Source organism: Gopherus flavomarginatus, chromosome 3, assembly GCF_025201925.1.
Source record: "Gopherus flavomarginatus isolate rGopFla2 chromosome 3, rGopFla2.mat.asm, whole genome shotgun sequence".
In the NCBI taxonomy this organism is placed as follows: domain Eukaryota; kingdom Metazoa; phylum Chordata; order Testudines; family Testudinidae; genus Gopherus; species Gopherus flavomarginatus.
Genome location: NC_066619.1, coordinates 52918895 through 52935412, shown reverse-complemented (window position 1 = coordinate 52935412; position 16518 = coordinate 52918895). Strand labels below are relative to the sequence as shown.

General features: G+C 40.4%; 2 protein-coding genes across 10 annotated transcripts in view; one reads left to right on the top strand and one right to left on the bottom strand.

Moving 5' to 3' along the window:
- SSBP2 (single stranded DNA binding protein 2) overlaps positions 1–16518 on the top strand; it is a 548369-nt gene that overhangs the window by 132496 nt on the left and 399355 nt on the right. The gene's annotated exons all lie outside the window — the stretch shown is intronic.
- Positions 1–16518, bottom strand: part of ATG10 (autophagy related 10) — a 151001-nt gene that overhangs the window by 38712 nt on the left and 95771 nt on the right. For all 9 annotated transcript variants that reach the window (XR_007773272.1, XR_007773271.1, XM_050944857.1 and 6 more), the window contains 2 exons: positions 12618–12744; positions 2312–2409 (listed from right to left, as the gene is read on the bottom strand). Coding sequence is in view for 7 of the 9 variants with exons in the window: in XM_050944857.1 (XP_050800814.1) it covers positions 2312–2409; positions 12618–12744 (225 nt within the window). In the remaining 2 variants the exon portion in view is untranslated. The remainder of the gene's footprint in view (positions 1–2311; positions 2410–12617; positions 12745–16518) is intronic.

Genomic DNA, 16518 nt, shown 5'->3' with positions numbered 1-16518 from the left:
AGGTAGGGGTAGTGTAGAGGTGCAACAGCTAGGAAGGCACATTGCTTATGGAGTGCACACAGCAGAGGCTTCTGCTACACATTCTTACAGGTTATAGCATGCAATCATTCTACATGCCAGGACAGCTCTGTTGGAAAGTACAGAGGGTGTAGGGCCTGTTCCATCCCTAGCCCTAAGGGGTTCCTAGCACTGTTGCTGGCATTAGAGTCTCAGGTCCTTGTGCACTGGAAATGCAAGGACTGAGGGTGATCCTAGCTCTGTTAAATAAGCGTAAAGAAAGGCTAATTGAATTGTTCCTGCCCAATGCAGAACTAGTTACTATCCAGGTTTAAATGAAGAAAATTTACAATTTGAACCGTGATATCCACTGGAGAAGACCAGTTTATCAGCTATCAGATTTTATTAAACTCTGATTTGCTCATCCTTAGTCTGCAATGGACAGGTCACGCTAAGTAATGCATTGACTACAGGTACTTATTAACAACAGTTGTATTCTGCAAACTCACAGGCAAGACCTAGAAGTGCACAACAAACAGCATACATACAATCTCAGTTGGGGTCTCCAAGCACTGCTGTGATACGAACAATGAGAATAGTTTGGGATTGTGCAGACATGAACGCAGCTCAAATTCCCATGACTGTGCATCTTTTATGAATGTGCTTCATTATTGTTTGTTACTTGTATTATGATAGCATCTAGAGGCCCCAGCTGAGATCAGGGCTTCACTGAGCTAGGTACTCTACAAACACAGAGTAAGAGAGAGTTCTTGCCCTGAAGAGTTTACACTTTAAATAGACGAGGCAGACAAAAGGCTGGGGTGGAGGTGGGGATGAGGTAGCAAGTAGTATTATCCTAATTCTACAGTGGGGAACTGACACTAAATAACATGTCCAAGGTTATATAGGAGGCCTGTGGCAAAGCCAGAAACTGAACCCAGATCTCCTGAGTCCTGCTTAGAGCCTTACCACAAGGCCCATCCTTGTCATGCACAATCTAGACCAGAGGTGGGCAAACTACGGCCCATTGGCCACATCCGGCCCACGGGACCCTCCTTGCCAGGCCCCTGAGCTCCTGGCCTGGGAGGCTAGCCCCCGGCCCCTCCCTCATTGTTCCCTCTTCCCTGCAGCCTCAGCTCACTGTATCGCTGGCGCAATGCTCTGGGTGGCAGGGCTGTGAGCTCCTGGGGCAGCGCAGCTGCAGAGCCCAGCCTGACTTGGTGCTCTGTGCTGAGCAGTGGCGTGGCTGGCTCCAGCCAGGAGGCACAGATGTAGCGCCGCCAGCCACCAGTGCTCCAGGCAGAGTGGTAAGGGGGCAGGGGGGTTCAGGGGGTGGACAGGAGTCGGGGCAGTCAGAGGGCAGGGAACAGGGGTTGAATGGAGGCAGGAGTCCCGGGGGGCAGTCAGGAAGGAGGGGGGGTTGGATGGGGGGGGTCAGGGGACAGTCAGAGGATAGGAAGAAGGAGTGGTTGGATGGGGCAGGAGTCCCAGGGGGGCAGTCAGGAAGGAGTGGGGGGTTGGATGGGGGGGTCAGCGGACAGTCAGGGGATAGGAAGAGTGGTTGGATGGGGCAGGAGTGCCAGGAGGGCAGTCAGGAATGAGAGGAGGGGTTGGATGGGGCGGCAGGTGGCAGGGGCGGGGGTTCCGGGGACAGTCAGGGGACAGGGAGCGGGGGTGTATGTGTGGATGTGGCTGCGGTCCCGGGGGGGGGGGGCGTCAGGGGACAAGAATTGGGTGGGGGGATAGGGCCGTGCCATGCCTGGCTGTTTTGGGAGGCACAGCCTGCCCTAACGGGCCCTCCATACAATTTTCGAAACCCAGTGTGGCCTTGAGTCCAAAAAGTTTGCCCGCCCCTGATCCAGACCATTTTCTAGAGGGCAATTATTGGATTCTTGAGAAAAGTCCATAACTGTACTGGAACACTAATACTAATTCTAGTGACTTTTATTGCTATTTAAAATATATGTGGTTTAATCACCTTTAGCAGAGGATAGTAAAACAAGTTACAAGTATACTATTGAGCTACTGTTTCTTTTAAAACACTGACTTCATTAAGTATTGACTTTTAAACATATTAGTCAGCAATAACAGATTATTTGACTAACAAACTAACTTAGTCCTTCAATTTTACAAATTATTAGTTTATTTTAAACTGAAAGTTACACTTCAGTCTTCTTGATAACATAATTAGTAGCCACCCCATGAATCACTACACAATACACACAAAGCCTCTTCTATTTTAATCGATGAATCTAATGCTATCTACTCTCTTGGTAAATGAATTCCATACTGTAAAAGAATAGTAGCATCTAACCTGTTGTGTAATGGTGTCCCAGGGCCCCTCCAGTAGACGAGCCCGGTAGCATTCATGAACGCCTTCCCAAATTTCATCCAGAGTTAAAGGTCTTCCATCTGTAAAAAGACACATACAATACTCACAGTGATCTTGTATTAAATATATCGAATGCTTCATATAAATCTGAAAAATACTAATTATCTGAAAATCAAACAGACATGACAACAGCAAAAACATAACTAGTCAAATTCTGTACCAGTAATTCCCAAGCAGCACAGCTCAAACCCTGATCTGTATGTGCACTTAAAACTATACCTTAAGCTATCTGCTGCTCAGTTTCCCTACATGTAAAATGGAGAGAATAATTTAGCTAACACACTATAAGAGAGCTGTGAGACTAAATTATGTTTTGTAAAGATGAGCTCCTTGGACAAATGATATATAAGTGCAAAATATTTTTATTATCAAATATTTCACAAATACAAATAATGAATGAGAAACAAAATTCTATAAACAAAAGGTAAATACTTTTTAGTGTTCTACAGACTTTTTGCCCCCAACTGTATACATGCAGTATTTACTTTTATGTCCTGGATATTACCTGTGGCGTTAAAATAGAATTATGACACAAGATTAGAGTCAACCACTTTGAAAATAAGCATGTCAATTTTGTATCAATATTTGTTTTTGACAAATAGCAATAGAATATTTTGATCTATTTCCAATAAGTAGCTTCATCTTGGCATTTATCGGGTGTCAGAAGGCCATTATCCTGTGATAAACAGTGCTAATCCATTGACATTTTCGTGTCTGTAAAATGAACAAGATTTATTCATCCAATTAACATTTGAATGTCATGTTTAGATACAAGGAAAAAACCAACTACCTACAGTCTCTCTTTTATCTTATTTTCTGTTTACATTTAGAAAACAGCACTAAATTCTACTCTGACATAAGCATCATACTCCAGTAGCATCAAAACATGTGGCAAATTAAGCATTCGAGGATCCAGTAACTATATTTTGCCATCCTCAAGAACATGCGGCTTGTCAGACCAACATACCCTCCGTGTTGTGATGACAGATCATTAGACTACAGTGGGGTAGGTCAAGAGTTGACATTAAAGAGAAGTTTGTTAATTTATGGTTCTTAAATTTAATCTAACTTTGGAAGGATTAATGTATGCTCTTAAATCGCATCCTCTATGCAGCTATTACAGGCTCCATGGAAACTTATTTTCCACATCTTTCAGCCAAATTGAAGGTACAAATGCAAAATCTAGGATATACTAGATTTGTGATACTCCAGTGTAGGACTTTAAGGCACATCTAGGTTTCTATATTGTACTCCCACCCTGGTATCTATGTATCTTCAATGTGATACTTGAGCACCTTGAGATCCCAAAATCACTGAATAGATTACTCTGATTCTAAATGGATTTACTCTGCTTTAGTATTATGGAGGTACTGGTTGAATATCCATAGTTAAGAATGAGATGAATTTTGCACTTAAAGCAAAATTTCTACCACTTTATCTATAAAAAAATGCAGCATCTCCTCCTCAAAATTACAGCACTTAATCTTTGAGTTATAGAATAAATGTTCTGAGAAATTACAAATCCATTAATTAAATTGAATTAAAATTAATTTAAAAATGTGTCCTTTAAAAAATGTAGCAGCTGATGTCAGTCATGGTTTGGCCCAAAAGATCTCAGTAATGAAAAAACAGACTCTTCAAGCTTCCCATATAATTAACTCACTGAAGTCTTGTGTATAGACTACATTTGAAAAATATTTTTTAAGATTAATGGTCATACTTTGTCATTATTCTACATAACTGGAAGTTTTGCCTTCAGCAAAGACTAAAGAATAACATTCTACTTCAGATAATTCAGCCAAGAATTGTCGTCTTTCTAACGGCTGCCATCTCCTATTCCTGGGACTGAAGCCAGAGGCTGTCCTTGGGCACAGATGGCCAGGCCACTTCCTCCATTTTTCTCCACTTACCACATTCCTCTCTGCCTGCTGACAGTGCAAGGGGCCACTATCTTCCCCAGCTTGTCTGAATTACCATTGGGAACAATGGAAGGCAGTAGCTATTTTGAAAGAGGGCATCTTAACTGAGGGAAGCCTGTGGCCTCAGTCCCACTGATAATAAGAGGAGACGGTGGACATGTGGAAGGAGGAACTTTCCGTAATGAAGAATAATGGTAAAAAATACCATTAATTCTAAATATTTGTTTTCAAAAACTAACCAAGGCACAAAGTTTATTCTGGGACAATGAACACTAAAATACTTTAATCATAAACATATATTGTTGTTTCATAGCATCACTGCCGGGCAGAGTGAAGGCTATTTGAATGCCCAAACTGTGCATTTCTGTACCATAACATATTTTGATTTACATTTAACCTTGTCTGAATTTCCTGTATTGTTTTGTAACAATTAGACCATCCCTGTAACGTATTTTAGCCTAAACTACCCTTAACCTAAAGTCCATTTTAATGTAATTCATCTGGGAATTGATAAAGATGGCATAACTGCAGCTAGCTATTTTTTTCCCCATAAGCTCCTACCTTAATTTACCAGTCTAGGTCTGCTGAATGATAGGACATCTTCTCAATGGTGCCCTAAATCAGCCAGGTTATTCCTCTGGTTTGATCCAGCAGCCAGAAGGAACAGGTTATCAAGCATTTAATGGATATGAGGACCAGCTGTGTTGGTGGGAAGAATTAGTGCCTGAAAGGCTAGCAATCTTCTCACAAATATCTAGACTATGGGAGGATGCAGCATGACTGACCAGAGGATTGTTCTGGTAGCAAGCAACCTGGGAAGGAGAGAGGTGTTGGTAGTTTTATTTTTTCAGTGATGGTGGTAAGGGTGGGTAAATAGCAGAAATCTACTCCCAGCAAACATATGAATAGAGGAGTGTTTTGTGTTGGGAAGTTCAGTGGTTTGCATGCCCTTGGTCAATTGTTTCAAGTTATTTTTGTTTGCTTGTTTTTGCTATACTAGCTTTACATGCCTTTTACCTAAAGCAAATGCACACAATTTTGGACAAAACACACATCTATATTCTGTGGACACTCCAAGTCCTCCAGGCCCTATGGCTGCCGACATTCATACATTTACCAGCCTTATCGCACATTCCTGCAGCCCAGTTAGATCACACACAGCCAACTGGACAGCAGAAGTAGTCTGTAATTGTTGCTGGTAACCACAAGGGACAGTGTGGCACCTTTGCCTCTTATGTCCCTACTCCCACTGTTGGATCAGAGCAGGGAAGGTGCAGCCATAAAGAGGAGGTGATGGCAGCCAGAACAGCAAACACAGGGAAGTGCAAGGGAGAAAAGGTGAAGGGCCCAGAGTTGGCCTTAGGGTCCTCCAGTGTGCACCCACCTATCCATCCCTGCCACTGCTGCCAAGTTTTGTGCAGCTCCATGTCCTATCCCCACCTTTGCTTTGAGCAGGGTGTGTTGACCACAAGTGCAAATATATAGTTTATTTGTTAATTAGTTCATTAAATAATCTGCATACAATGTCACAGAGTGAAATGAAATTTTTTTCACACATCTATACTTCTCCTGTGTGTTATACAAGATTTACTGTGCCTTGACAAAACATAGGTGCCATTAAAATCAAAAAGCCAGCACATGATATGTCATGAATTTAGAGTTTTAAAAGACTCCAAGAATTTGGTTCAGAACCGGTAGCACATGAGAGTTACTGCTAAAGAACCACTAACCAATACATCCGCAACAGTGGAGACTGAATGTGGGCTCTGACACCTACCCAAAGGAAAATGGGAAAGTTGTCTTGGGAAATGTCCAGCCAGGAAATGTCTGATTTTTTTTTTAGCACAGTCTAAAAGAGGAATGAGCAAAGAGGTGGGAGTTAGGAACTCCTGAATACTACTCCTGTCACTGCCACTAACTTATGACAACTCTGGGCCCTTCACCTTTTCTCCCTTGCACTTCCCTGTGTTTGCTGTTCTAGCTGCCATCACCTCCTCTTTATGGCTGCACCTTCCCTATGCCTTGGACAAATCAATTCACCAGACCAGGTATATGAATCTAGATAGACACAAGCAGCAGCAATCAGCACCAAACTTTTCTTAGGATGGACGCCTTATTAATCAGAGCCTCAGGTCTTCACATTTTATCTCTCTGTGAAATGGGCATAATCGAATTCCTTTGAGAAATGTTTTTCCGTATTCCAAGGTGGGTTATGCACTGTGATGCTAGCAAGATTCAGGAACATCCAGAAACAGTAAAGAGCACCCCTTCTTAGCACCGAATGTTTGGAGCCAAGACTATATAAGGGCTATGCAATTCCAGCTGCTTCAGTTTCTTCCTTTCTACAGTTAGAAAGGTTGCAGCAGATATAAAAATCTTGGCTCCATTCCCAGAGAGCCATACTGGGGTTCTTCCAAGTTTCTATCATATCTTTTTTTCCTTGTAGTTTAGTTAATTAAGGATTTCAATTTATGACACTTCTAGCTAAAGTTTTGTTTTCTTGTTTGGCTTAGTTTGACCCCATGCTTGGCACCAGGAGCATCATGGCTAAGTTGCCTCTTAAAGAACCAGAGAACAAGACTCTGTTCTCAGAACTGATGTGTGTTGTCTCAGGAAGGCTCACTACCCGACTGGTGTTCAGCACCCCAAATATTTACACCTCAGGTCCACAGGCAGCACCAGATTGGACATTAGGATAAACTTCCCTGTCAGGGTGGTAAAGTACTGGAATATATTGCCTAGGGAGGTTGTGGAATCTCCATCATTGGAGATGTCTAAGAGCAGGTTAGATAAACACCCGTCACAGATGGTCTAGATAATACTTAGTCCTGCCTTGAGTGCTGGGGACTAGACTCGAAGACCTCTCGATATCCCTTCCAGTCCTACAGTTCTAAGCTTGCCTTATGATAGTGGCCCTACAAACCAGAAGTTCCTAAGAGAGTTAGAGTGCAATGTCCACCACATTCCTGTCATAGTTTCAGGGTAAATGCACCTGTAATCCCCCTCCATGGTCCCTTGAAGGCACCTACTTAAAGGCTTTTGGCTCTCAACTGTCCCTCTCTTGGGTGTAGACTCGCGTCTATCTCCCTCCTGACTGAGGATTTTAAGGCTGTGCAGCTCCCTGCTTTATGCTGTGATATTCTCAGCAAGCCAGGCTGCTTGAAAAGGCCAGCATATGTGCTTTGCTTTCTCTTCAAAGGCTATGAACAACATAAATGCCAGCAATTATAAGTTACCATGCAGCTCTTTATAAGTAAGCACATTTATCCTAAAGGTGAAAGTATTACCAAAAAAACATATTAAAAACAATAAAAGAACCTACATGAATTCTAAAAATCTTATCAGAGGTCACCTTGGCTCCAACCCATGCATTCTGGTAGGTGTCAGTCTTTCAAAACCCGTAACTGGGTTCTCCACATGGTTAGAAGTTCATAACTGCCTTAGATTCAGAACCAGAACCCAGGCTGGTCAGTTCAGCCATTTCTTTATATGGCTTGGGCCTTTGATCTCTAATCCCTTGGATCAGGTAATCAACAGACAAAAACTCTCTCCTCAGGGCATAGCTTCGGAAGCTTGATTTTTGCTTAACCAGAGGTGCGGAATTTGCATTAACCTCTGCCTCGTGTTCCCCAGGAAATCCAATTCACACTTATTGTCCAAATTGTCCTTTCTTGTCTGGCACATTTTCAATATAGTCCTTTGAACTACCACGCCTCACATCACATCTTCCACCTGGAGAGATTACCTGAAGTCCCGGCCCACAATAATACATAAAGCTATTAATTTAACTTAAACTTAATTCAATAAGGTCTCCCAAGAATGTGACAGGACATAGCCATATCTGTCACAACTCCACCAATTCTCCTTTTTCACCGCTAGCCAGCATCTGTGACTCCTCCTCTGCCTGTGAGGAGGAAAAGATGGTGGATGTCTTGCATCATTCTTTTCCTGAAGATCAGGAGTGATAACCATGTCCACATGCTACATCCGCATAACCACAAGATTATGAGCAGCTTCAGGAGCTGTTGGAATGTATGCAAGGTTCCTTGGAGCCAGAGACCATTACAGTCTATAAAAATACATCACCTCTTTTGGCATCCTGAAGGCTAAAGGAAAAGGAAAGTTACTCTTTTGATTAATGCAGGGTTACTAGACGCAGCCCAGGACTTCTGGTTCATGTTAGCATCGAAGAAGGCTGACTGCTTACACCAGCTGTCTCAATGAAATCTTATAGGCTACATCAAATACTTTAACCAGGATTCCTGTATTTCTTCAGCTATCCTATTCTTGGATCTTTGGTAGTCTCAGCAGCTAGGGAGAAGATGAAGAACTTCCATTGGAAAAAGGCAATGAAGAAGGTTGCATTTGGGGGAAGGAAAGTATATTCTTCTGGGACTCCAGGGATGTCTCCTGCTACCAAGCTGTAATGGTTCTATACCAGTTTCATCTTTGGGAACGGACGCTTTCACTGCTTGACCTTTTGCCTGAGGAGCAGCAGGAGTCAGTGAAGGATTGTTTCAGAGGAATATGTGATGCCTAAGAACTTTCTCTTTGTGCTCTACAATGCTTCTAACGTATCTGTTAGAATAAGGGCATCAGGCATCACGTTTAGTCATTATTCACAGACCAAGTCTTTGCCCTCACTAAGGCATAAAGGTCTTTCCTATACATTGACCCTCGAAGTCTACAAAGAGTCTAGATATCTTTCCTAAATGTTTTCATTCTATGCAAATTCAAGTCCTTCTGACATGTAGGGTAATGTAGTTTAACTTTCCCTGGATAAGGAGGAGATTTCAGGAAGAATTCCAGATGATGATCAGTTTCAGGTAGGTATAAAGTTTGGATGAGGATAAAGAACAAATTTGACCTTGTGGAATACATTGAAGGGAGAATCAGCCATTAATGTCTCAGCTCATTCGCTCTTCTTGTACACAAGAATTAAAGCCGGACAAAGATGTTGCAACCGACCATGAAGTTCTCAAAGCTACCATCCAAGAACAGCTGAGGATCTTAGTGGAAAAGTACCAGAAACAATTTCTTGGGGAGCCCTTTTTTTTCCTTAAGGGTGCAGCCAGAGACTGACTAAGTAACTCCCTTCAAGATGGAATCTTATACAATAGGAGAAATGAAGGATGTCATTATTCTAGAACAGTTTTTTTTAAATAGTGTGCCTGGGAGGGTGCAGACTTGGGTGTGCTGGCACCAGTCATTTTTATAACAGACAACGTAAGGAAGTGTTCATGAATATTGTAAAATATACAAAGCTATGTAGTCTGGTTGAACAGAGGAATTATTATTTCCTAGGCTGGCCTACAGGTCTAATGGCCACGTAACACACTGCAGTGCAGAATCTGAGTTTGGGATTCCAGATTAGCCCTTTCCTGTGGGAGCATGATGATCAAAGTCCCTAGAAGGGTTACAGCTCACATTTATTTCTTGCAACCCACTCTCGTTAATGTAAAGGGAGATACAGACAGGCTTCAATGGAAACCACGCACAGCCCACCTACTCCAGAGAATCCTAGCAATGCAGGATATTTGGGATGTAACATACCAAAAAGGGGAGATCCCAGGGAACCCCAGAGGAGACAAAATAATTTTCTAACAATGATTCTAACACAAGGGAAGTTCCAAAACAGTTCAAATACCAAGATTTTAGGTTTGTAAGACCAATTTCACCTTTATATTTTTGCAAGTTAAAAATTAAATTAAAAAAGAGTGAACTGGCCTAATAACATGATCCTGTTTCCAGATTTAGGGTCCCTGTAGCCCTGAGCCTGGAGAACTTTGGACCGCATAGGGGAGAGAGAGTCAGAAAGAACTGTTCTCACCACCTAATCTATATGCAATAACGACAATTTACAGAGTTGCCAAATTTCATATGTTGTAAGCAGATAAACAATTAATTCATAGAATATCAGGGTTGGAAAGGACCTCAGGAGGTCATCTAGACCAACCGCCTGATCAAAGCAGGACCAATCCCCAGACAGATTTTTGCCCCAGATCCCTAAATGGCCCTCTCAAGGACTGAACTCACAACCCTGAGTTTAGTAAGCCAATTCTCAAACCGCTGAGCTGATGTAGGGCTGAGTGTGGGGCGTTCTCCCACCTACTCAGCAAATGGAAGAGCTGAACAATAGTGGCTGTCAGAAGAAAAAGGGGCAAAGAGTTATCATGGTAAGAATAGTAACATCATAATGAAAAGGCAAAAGTGGGGACCAGGCAAGGCAAAGGAAAAGCTTGCTCAGATGTCTGTCATAAATAATGATCTGTATAGTCTGAATAACGTCATATTGGGGGTTTTGGATAGCACCAAGCAGTAAGTAGATAATCTGTATCACAGGAAAGATTTCCAATATCCAAAAAACTATGCTATACAGAATGAAAATAAGAGATTCAGTACTAATAGAATATTCTTCTGGGAAAAAAAGAGTTGGATGCCAGTATTTGTATCCTCCTCTCTTCAAGCCAGACACCAAAAGAAAAATGTTAATAAGGATATAAAGAGACTCCAGATGACTCCAGAAATTCTCAAAAAACCCATAATTTTCGACTGTGAAGATTCCCAAGAAGTGTGTTAAAAACATAATTATACTTGTAGGAACAATTACAGTTCTGTACTGCAAGGGGAGCTGTTGGCACATAATACTAAGATTGTGCATTAGCTCATCCACCAGCTTCTGTAATATCCACTTCCAGCTATAAGGAGTCATGTTTCAACACCTCCGATTCCCTGATGCTGACAAGCTAAACAACTTGTTTTGTCTCTGGGAGCTCTTCTCTGGTGATTAACTGCTTATAGTGAATACTAATTATATGAAAGTACAGTACTATAGAAATACTGTTTCCTCTACCTGCAGCTTCACCATTCTCTTACACAGAGAAGGTATACTGTTAATTCAACTAAAACCGAGAAGATGACATTTTTCAGCACCACAAATAAATTAATCAGCCTCTTACTATGTTATTTCGAGACAGCAAACGTTACTGACTAGCAAGAGTTTCTTTATCCTTCTGCCTGCAAAACAAGTTTAATGACAGATTATGCACATTTGTAAATGCTTGTAACAGTCCTAGGAATAAATTTGCAACATGAACTGTATGAGAATTTGTGATCTGTTGGTGGTTACGGAGACTGAGCTGTATCCCCAATTCCCCAATTTGAACATTTACCCCAAATCATCAGTTCTTAGAAATTGCATCTCAGACTAAAATCTTTTCACCAGTGAGTCTGACAATTCATTTTTCCATTTGAAATCTAAAGTGCCTGTTAAAACGCTAACATTGCAAAATTAGAAGTGATTAAACAATAAGTCCATGAGTGATTAAATCTACCAAACACAGTCAAAGCAGCTTAAGCGACTTTTTAATTAAAAAGAAAAATATCACAGGCAACGTTCAGATGTCTTCATCAAGATAAAATTAGAAGATCATTCAAAACACAAAATCTGCTCATGCTGCCATGCAAGAGACCAAGTTTAGAAATGACCTCAAGATTCCAACTCCTCAGCCCCAAGTGCATTGTCTTTGGGAAGAGGAGAGAAGCACAGACAGTGCTGGTGTGTGATCCCTCTATGCTTGTTGATAAAATAAGCATGACTAACAGTGGCTATGAAGGGAGACAGTGGGTTCCACTTTCCTGACAGGAGACAGAGTGAAATCACACTGGCAGTAGTAACTGGGCAATGGGTGATAAGATGTATAGATTAGGGAGAAAATAAATTATTTTATTGATTTCAGTCATTTTACGCAATGTTTTAAAACTGTTTCTTCCAGTGCAAACTGACTTTATGTTGGTTTTATGTTTAAAAGATTTGTTATCTTTTAAAAACTGTTTAAATTAGAAAGAAAGACAGCATACAGACTGTTTTTTAAATGTAAATTTTGACCTAATCATTGTGGATCCAATTCAGCTCTGAAATAAGCAGGCGCAACTCAGCTGAAGTCACTGCAGTAGAGCTTACTTATTCCATGGCTGAATTTGATTGATGCTGTAGCTTTAAGTTCTTTATATTCATTTAAAGAAATCAAAAAAGAAAAATGGCCAGCAGGTTTCGTCAACTATGGGCATGATGCCAGGAGTCTAAAGATCAGACTTCTCCAGGCTGAGATGATATCATCTACTCCAAGGTCCTGAGACTCTCAGTGTCTGGAGTATCAGAAAATTTACTAGTTAACACCCCATCTCATATTTTTTATATTAAACATGATTATTATACTGCCAGTTGAGTACAAAATCTGTTTCAAAGATTCCACTTCATCTCTGCATTTTTTTCTTTTACTATGTGTTAAATGTATAACAAGTCTTACCTAAAAAGCATGCCCTAAAGTAAAGCACAGGTACTTGGTAGCTGCTGGAATACAAGACATGATACTCATAACGAATCACTTCTGATGGTGCACAGATTTCAGATGCTTGAGAATCATCCAGGGCTTCCTAAAACAACAAACATTAATACAGTACTTCAGTAAATTATGGGCTTACCCGTGACGAGAAAATAAGGGCTACCGTTATAGTAATTAATTTAATAAATATAAGGAGCAGACATGAGAGGCATTGTCTCTTACTGAACACTCATCAGTTGAGTCCTGAGGAAATAGTAAGACCAGAAAGAAAAACACGAAAGCCCCAATTCTGCAAAGATTTATCTACATGCTTCACTTCACACACCATGAGGAGTGTGTATATAGTTAAACCCATGTGTAAGTCTTTGAAGGATTGTAGCCTTAATTAATCCAGATTGCTTTTGTGAGACAATCAGACAACAAAGCAACTGTGGAAAATCTTTATCATAATACTTTTAGCAATATGCTGGCTACAGCAGCTACTCCTTTAGTTACCTGTTACTACTGAAGATCATCCTAGCAACTGAAGGTAAAATTACAATAGATCCCTAAAGAATCTGCAGGTTTAAAACAAACAAAACGAAGTATTTCTTCACACAACGCACAGTCAACCTGTGGAACTCTTTGCCAGAGGATGTTGTGAAGGCCAAGACTATAACAGGCTTCAAAAAGAAGTAGATAAATTCATGGCAGATAGGTCCATCAATGGCCATTAGCCAGGATGGGCAGGGATGATGTTCCTACCCTCTGTTTTTCAGAAGCTTGGAATGGGTGACAGGGGATGGATCACTTGATGATTACCTGTTCTGTTCATTCCCTCTGGAGCACCTGGCATTGGCAACTGTCGTAAGATAGGATACTGGGCTAGATGGATCTTTGGTCTGACCCAGTATGGCTGTTCTTATGTTCTTACTTTCCAAAGGATAATTCATTTTATGCAGAAAATTCTGAGTTCCATTTTTAATAAGAGCTATTTTGCAAGAGGTTGTGTTGGTTAATAATACTTCTGAAGCTGAAACAATTTTTCCCCTCCTCTTTCTATATGCTGCTAAAATCAACTTCAACTATAGATTGGGCTTCACCTCTTCTGTTTGTTCACAAGCAGAAGCATTCCGATACATTCCCAGGAGCTCCCAATTACCAGCTTACGTTTTGTATCTTCTTTTACCAATGTATGAACATAATTTTCAAAAGGTGCTGAGCACCCATAGTTCTTATTGACTTTACAACCAATTGCGAATGTTTATCACTCTGAAAATAAGGCCATTACCTTTTTAACCCTATTAAATAAGCTAATTAGATATATTCGAACAAATTTTCCAAGAAGACAAAACTGAAATATCCACAAAATGCACGTGCACTTGCTGAGCCTTGAAAACCCTGAATTTGCATACACAAACCAACCGTATGCCCCAGAGGGTAGGTATACATGCACAAATATGGGCTTCGTGAGTGCACTAGTACCAACTAACTGTGAATATTTAGTTCTTTGCCCAAGCAAAATGCCAAAGACTGAAAGAGAACAATGAAGAAACAGCATTTTTTAACCCTCAAGTTATTACAACACATAAGAGAGTTAAAGCTATTTTGTATTTTTTCTTAGATCTTGAACTCACCTTAATGCTTGCTCTCTCATGAATCAATCCATGAGGGAGATGCAAGAACTGATAAACTATAAGAGTAACCATAAAGAACATACTATGACTTTTTGGAAAGCCCATGTAAATTGATTTCATCCAAACAGTATTTTAGACAATCAGGTGTTGCTGATAAACAAGTGTACAAGACTGTGACTAGAGGTCCCAGATTCTGGATAGCCATATACCAGTGTAGTTGGAAATAATGATAACACAATTTTAAACATTAAATTAAGATATTTAGAAAATCACACCAGCTGAAAGAACAAAAGAATTCTGGGAATAATGGCCAACTGCAGAAAGCTTGATCTTAGTTTACCAAAAAACAGACACCTAAAGCACTGAGCCTGGACATTAAAGGAAATCCTCTCTGTTGACCCAGCTTTTAAAATCTTAGGCAATGAGATATTAAAGACAATATGCCAGAAAGAACAATATTGATTACTGTTTTTGACTTCACCAACCAGATACAGATCTGTATGCTTTACCCAGTTCACATATAATAGACTAAGGACACAAGTTTTCCGTTCTTCTCTCATAGTAATCCCACTGATCAGATGAACTGGGAGTCAATACTATGTAAAAGATTTTTTGTGGAAGAAAGGTTGATATTAATTCTGCCTAGTAAACTGATAATTCTTTAAAATGGGTATATCTTCTGGGCCAGTGCTTTGGTGAAGAACATAAATCGGAAAAGAGAAGAGAGCGGAGGGCTGTGGCAGAAATTAAAAACAGCAACTAGGGATCAGCCCAAATCCGCTCAAACTTTGAGAAACTTTGGATTCAGATCTGAACCCAGATCCAAACTACATAACTTAAGACAATCTCTTCTTTAAGCAAAACTGAAAATGATTCTTTGTGAAGACATCAACGTTTAGTAGGTTTTTATATTATGGGTTTACATACTATTTGGCCATTAGATGACCTTGCTCTGAAACAGGGCTGGATAAGTGTGATATATAGTGAAATACTTGCTGAGTCACTTTCTTTTGTTGGCTGTGCTGTACTGTACCAATGATAGTTCCAGTGCTGATATAAATTTTTAAATATTGTTCTTCCACCAAAACAGTCCTGTACATGCATGTACAAAACAACAAACATCACTTTAGTCATTAACATTATATTGATTTCTAATTTGGAATTTTTTAAAACTAGAATAAAAAAAAATCACTCTCTTTCACCTAAAAGCACATGGAAAAATAAATAACATCTTTACCAAAGAGCTAACTTCCTCAATGTGAGTTCAGCAGAAAAGGCCTCATGAATGTCCTGCTATCTTGGAAGTGGTGCATTAAGATATGAGCAGTCTGTAGCTAAATATTCTGCCTCTTGGGATTGCAGGGAGTTCAGGGTTTGAGCGACCTCTGCAGAAAAACCTTAATTTTCTGGAGATGAACTGGACTAGGGAATAGAACAATGAAGGAGTCAGAAGCTCTTTCTGATGATCCTGTTCTTCAAGAGGGAGGAGATGGACTACAAAAAATCTCCCTGGAGGATTACTGGTGTTACTGGAGGAAAATTAGATTAAGATATGCCTCTCTAGAGATCCTACTTCTCAAGAGACAAGAGCTATTTCATCCATCAGTGGCATCCTTAGAAGAGTTCGGACACCTCTGGAGGGTTAAGAACAGGAAAGAGCAGGTTGTGCAAGGAGTCTTCTCCTGAAAAGCCTGATGTTTTATGGAACTGGAGGTTGACCATTTCATTCATGTTTTAGGGAGCTGGAGGTTGACCATTTCTCATTTTGTATTAACCTGTTTTTTGCTTTTAAATGATGGTTTGGACTATGTTTGAAACAGGGAATTCAAAAGAATGCAAAGCTTAAGGAAGCTTTGGAAGACAAAAATTCTCCCTTCTTTATCCTGTAACAAGCTGGAATTTGGTCTAGTATATGAAGCATCTGTTATTCAAAATATGATTTTTGATCAATCAGATCTCTTTGCATGCTATATATATAGTGACAAGTGGAAGCACTATTCTGGTCTGTATATATGCATGGACACCTGAATCCTTCTTAGAGCTATTTCTAATCCCTTTTCATTTGGGTAAACAGCAGTGGCAGAACTTGTTACATAAAAACATACAGTACCAACATGTAATCCTGTACTTTATAGTCTCTAAAGATGATGCATAGAATTTAACATGGGAAAGTAAATTTTGGAGCCTACAAGCACTCAGAGTATCTCTTTAGCTGGTGAGTTGAGCCTTTGCTAAAGTCATGTTCTAGA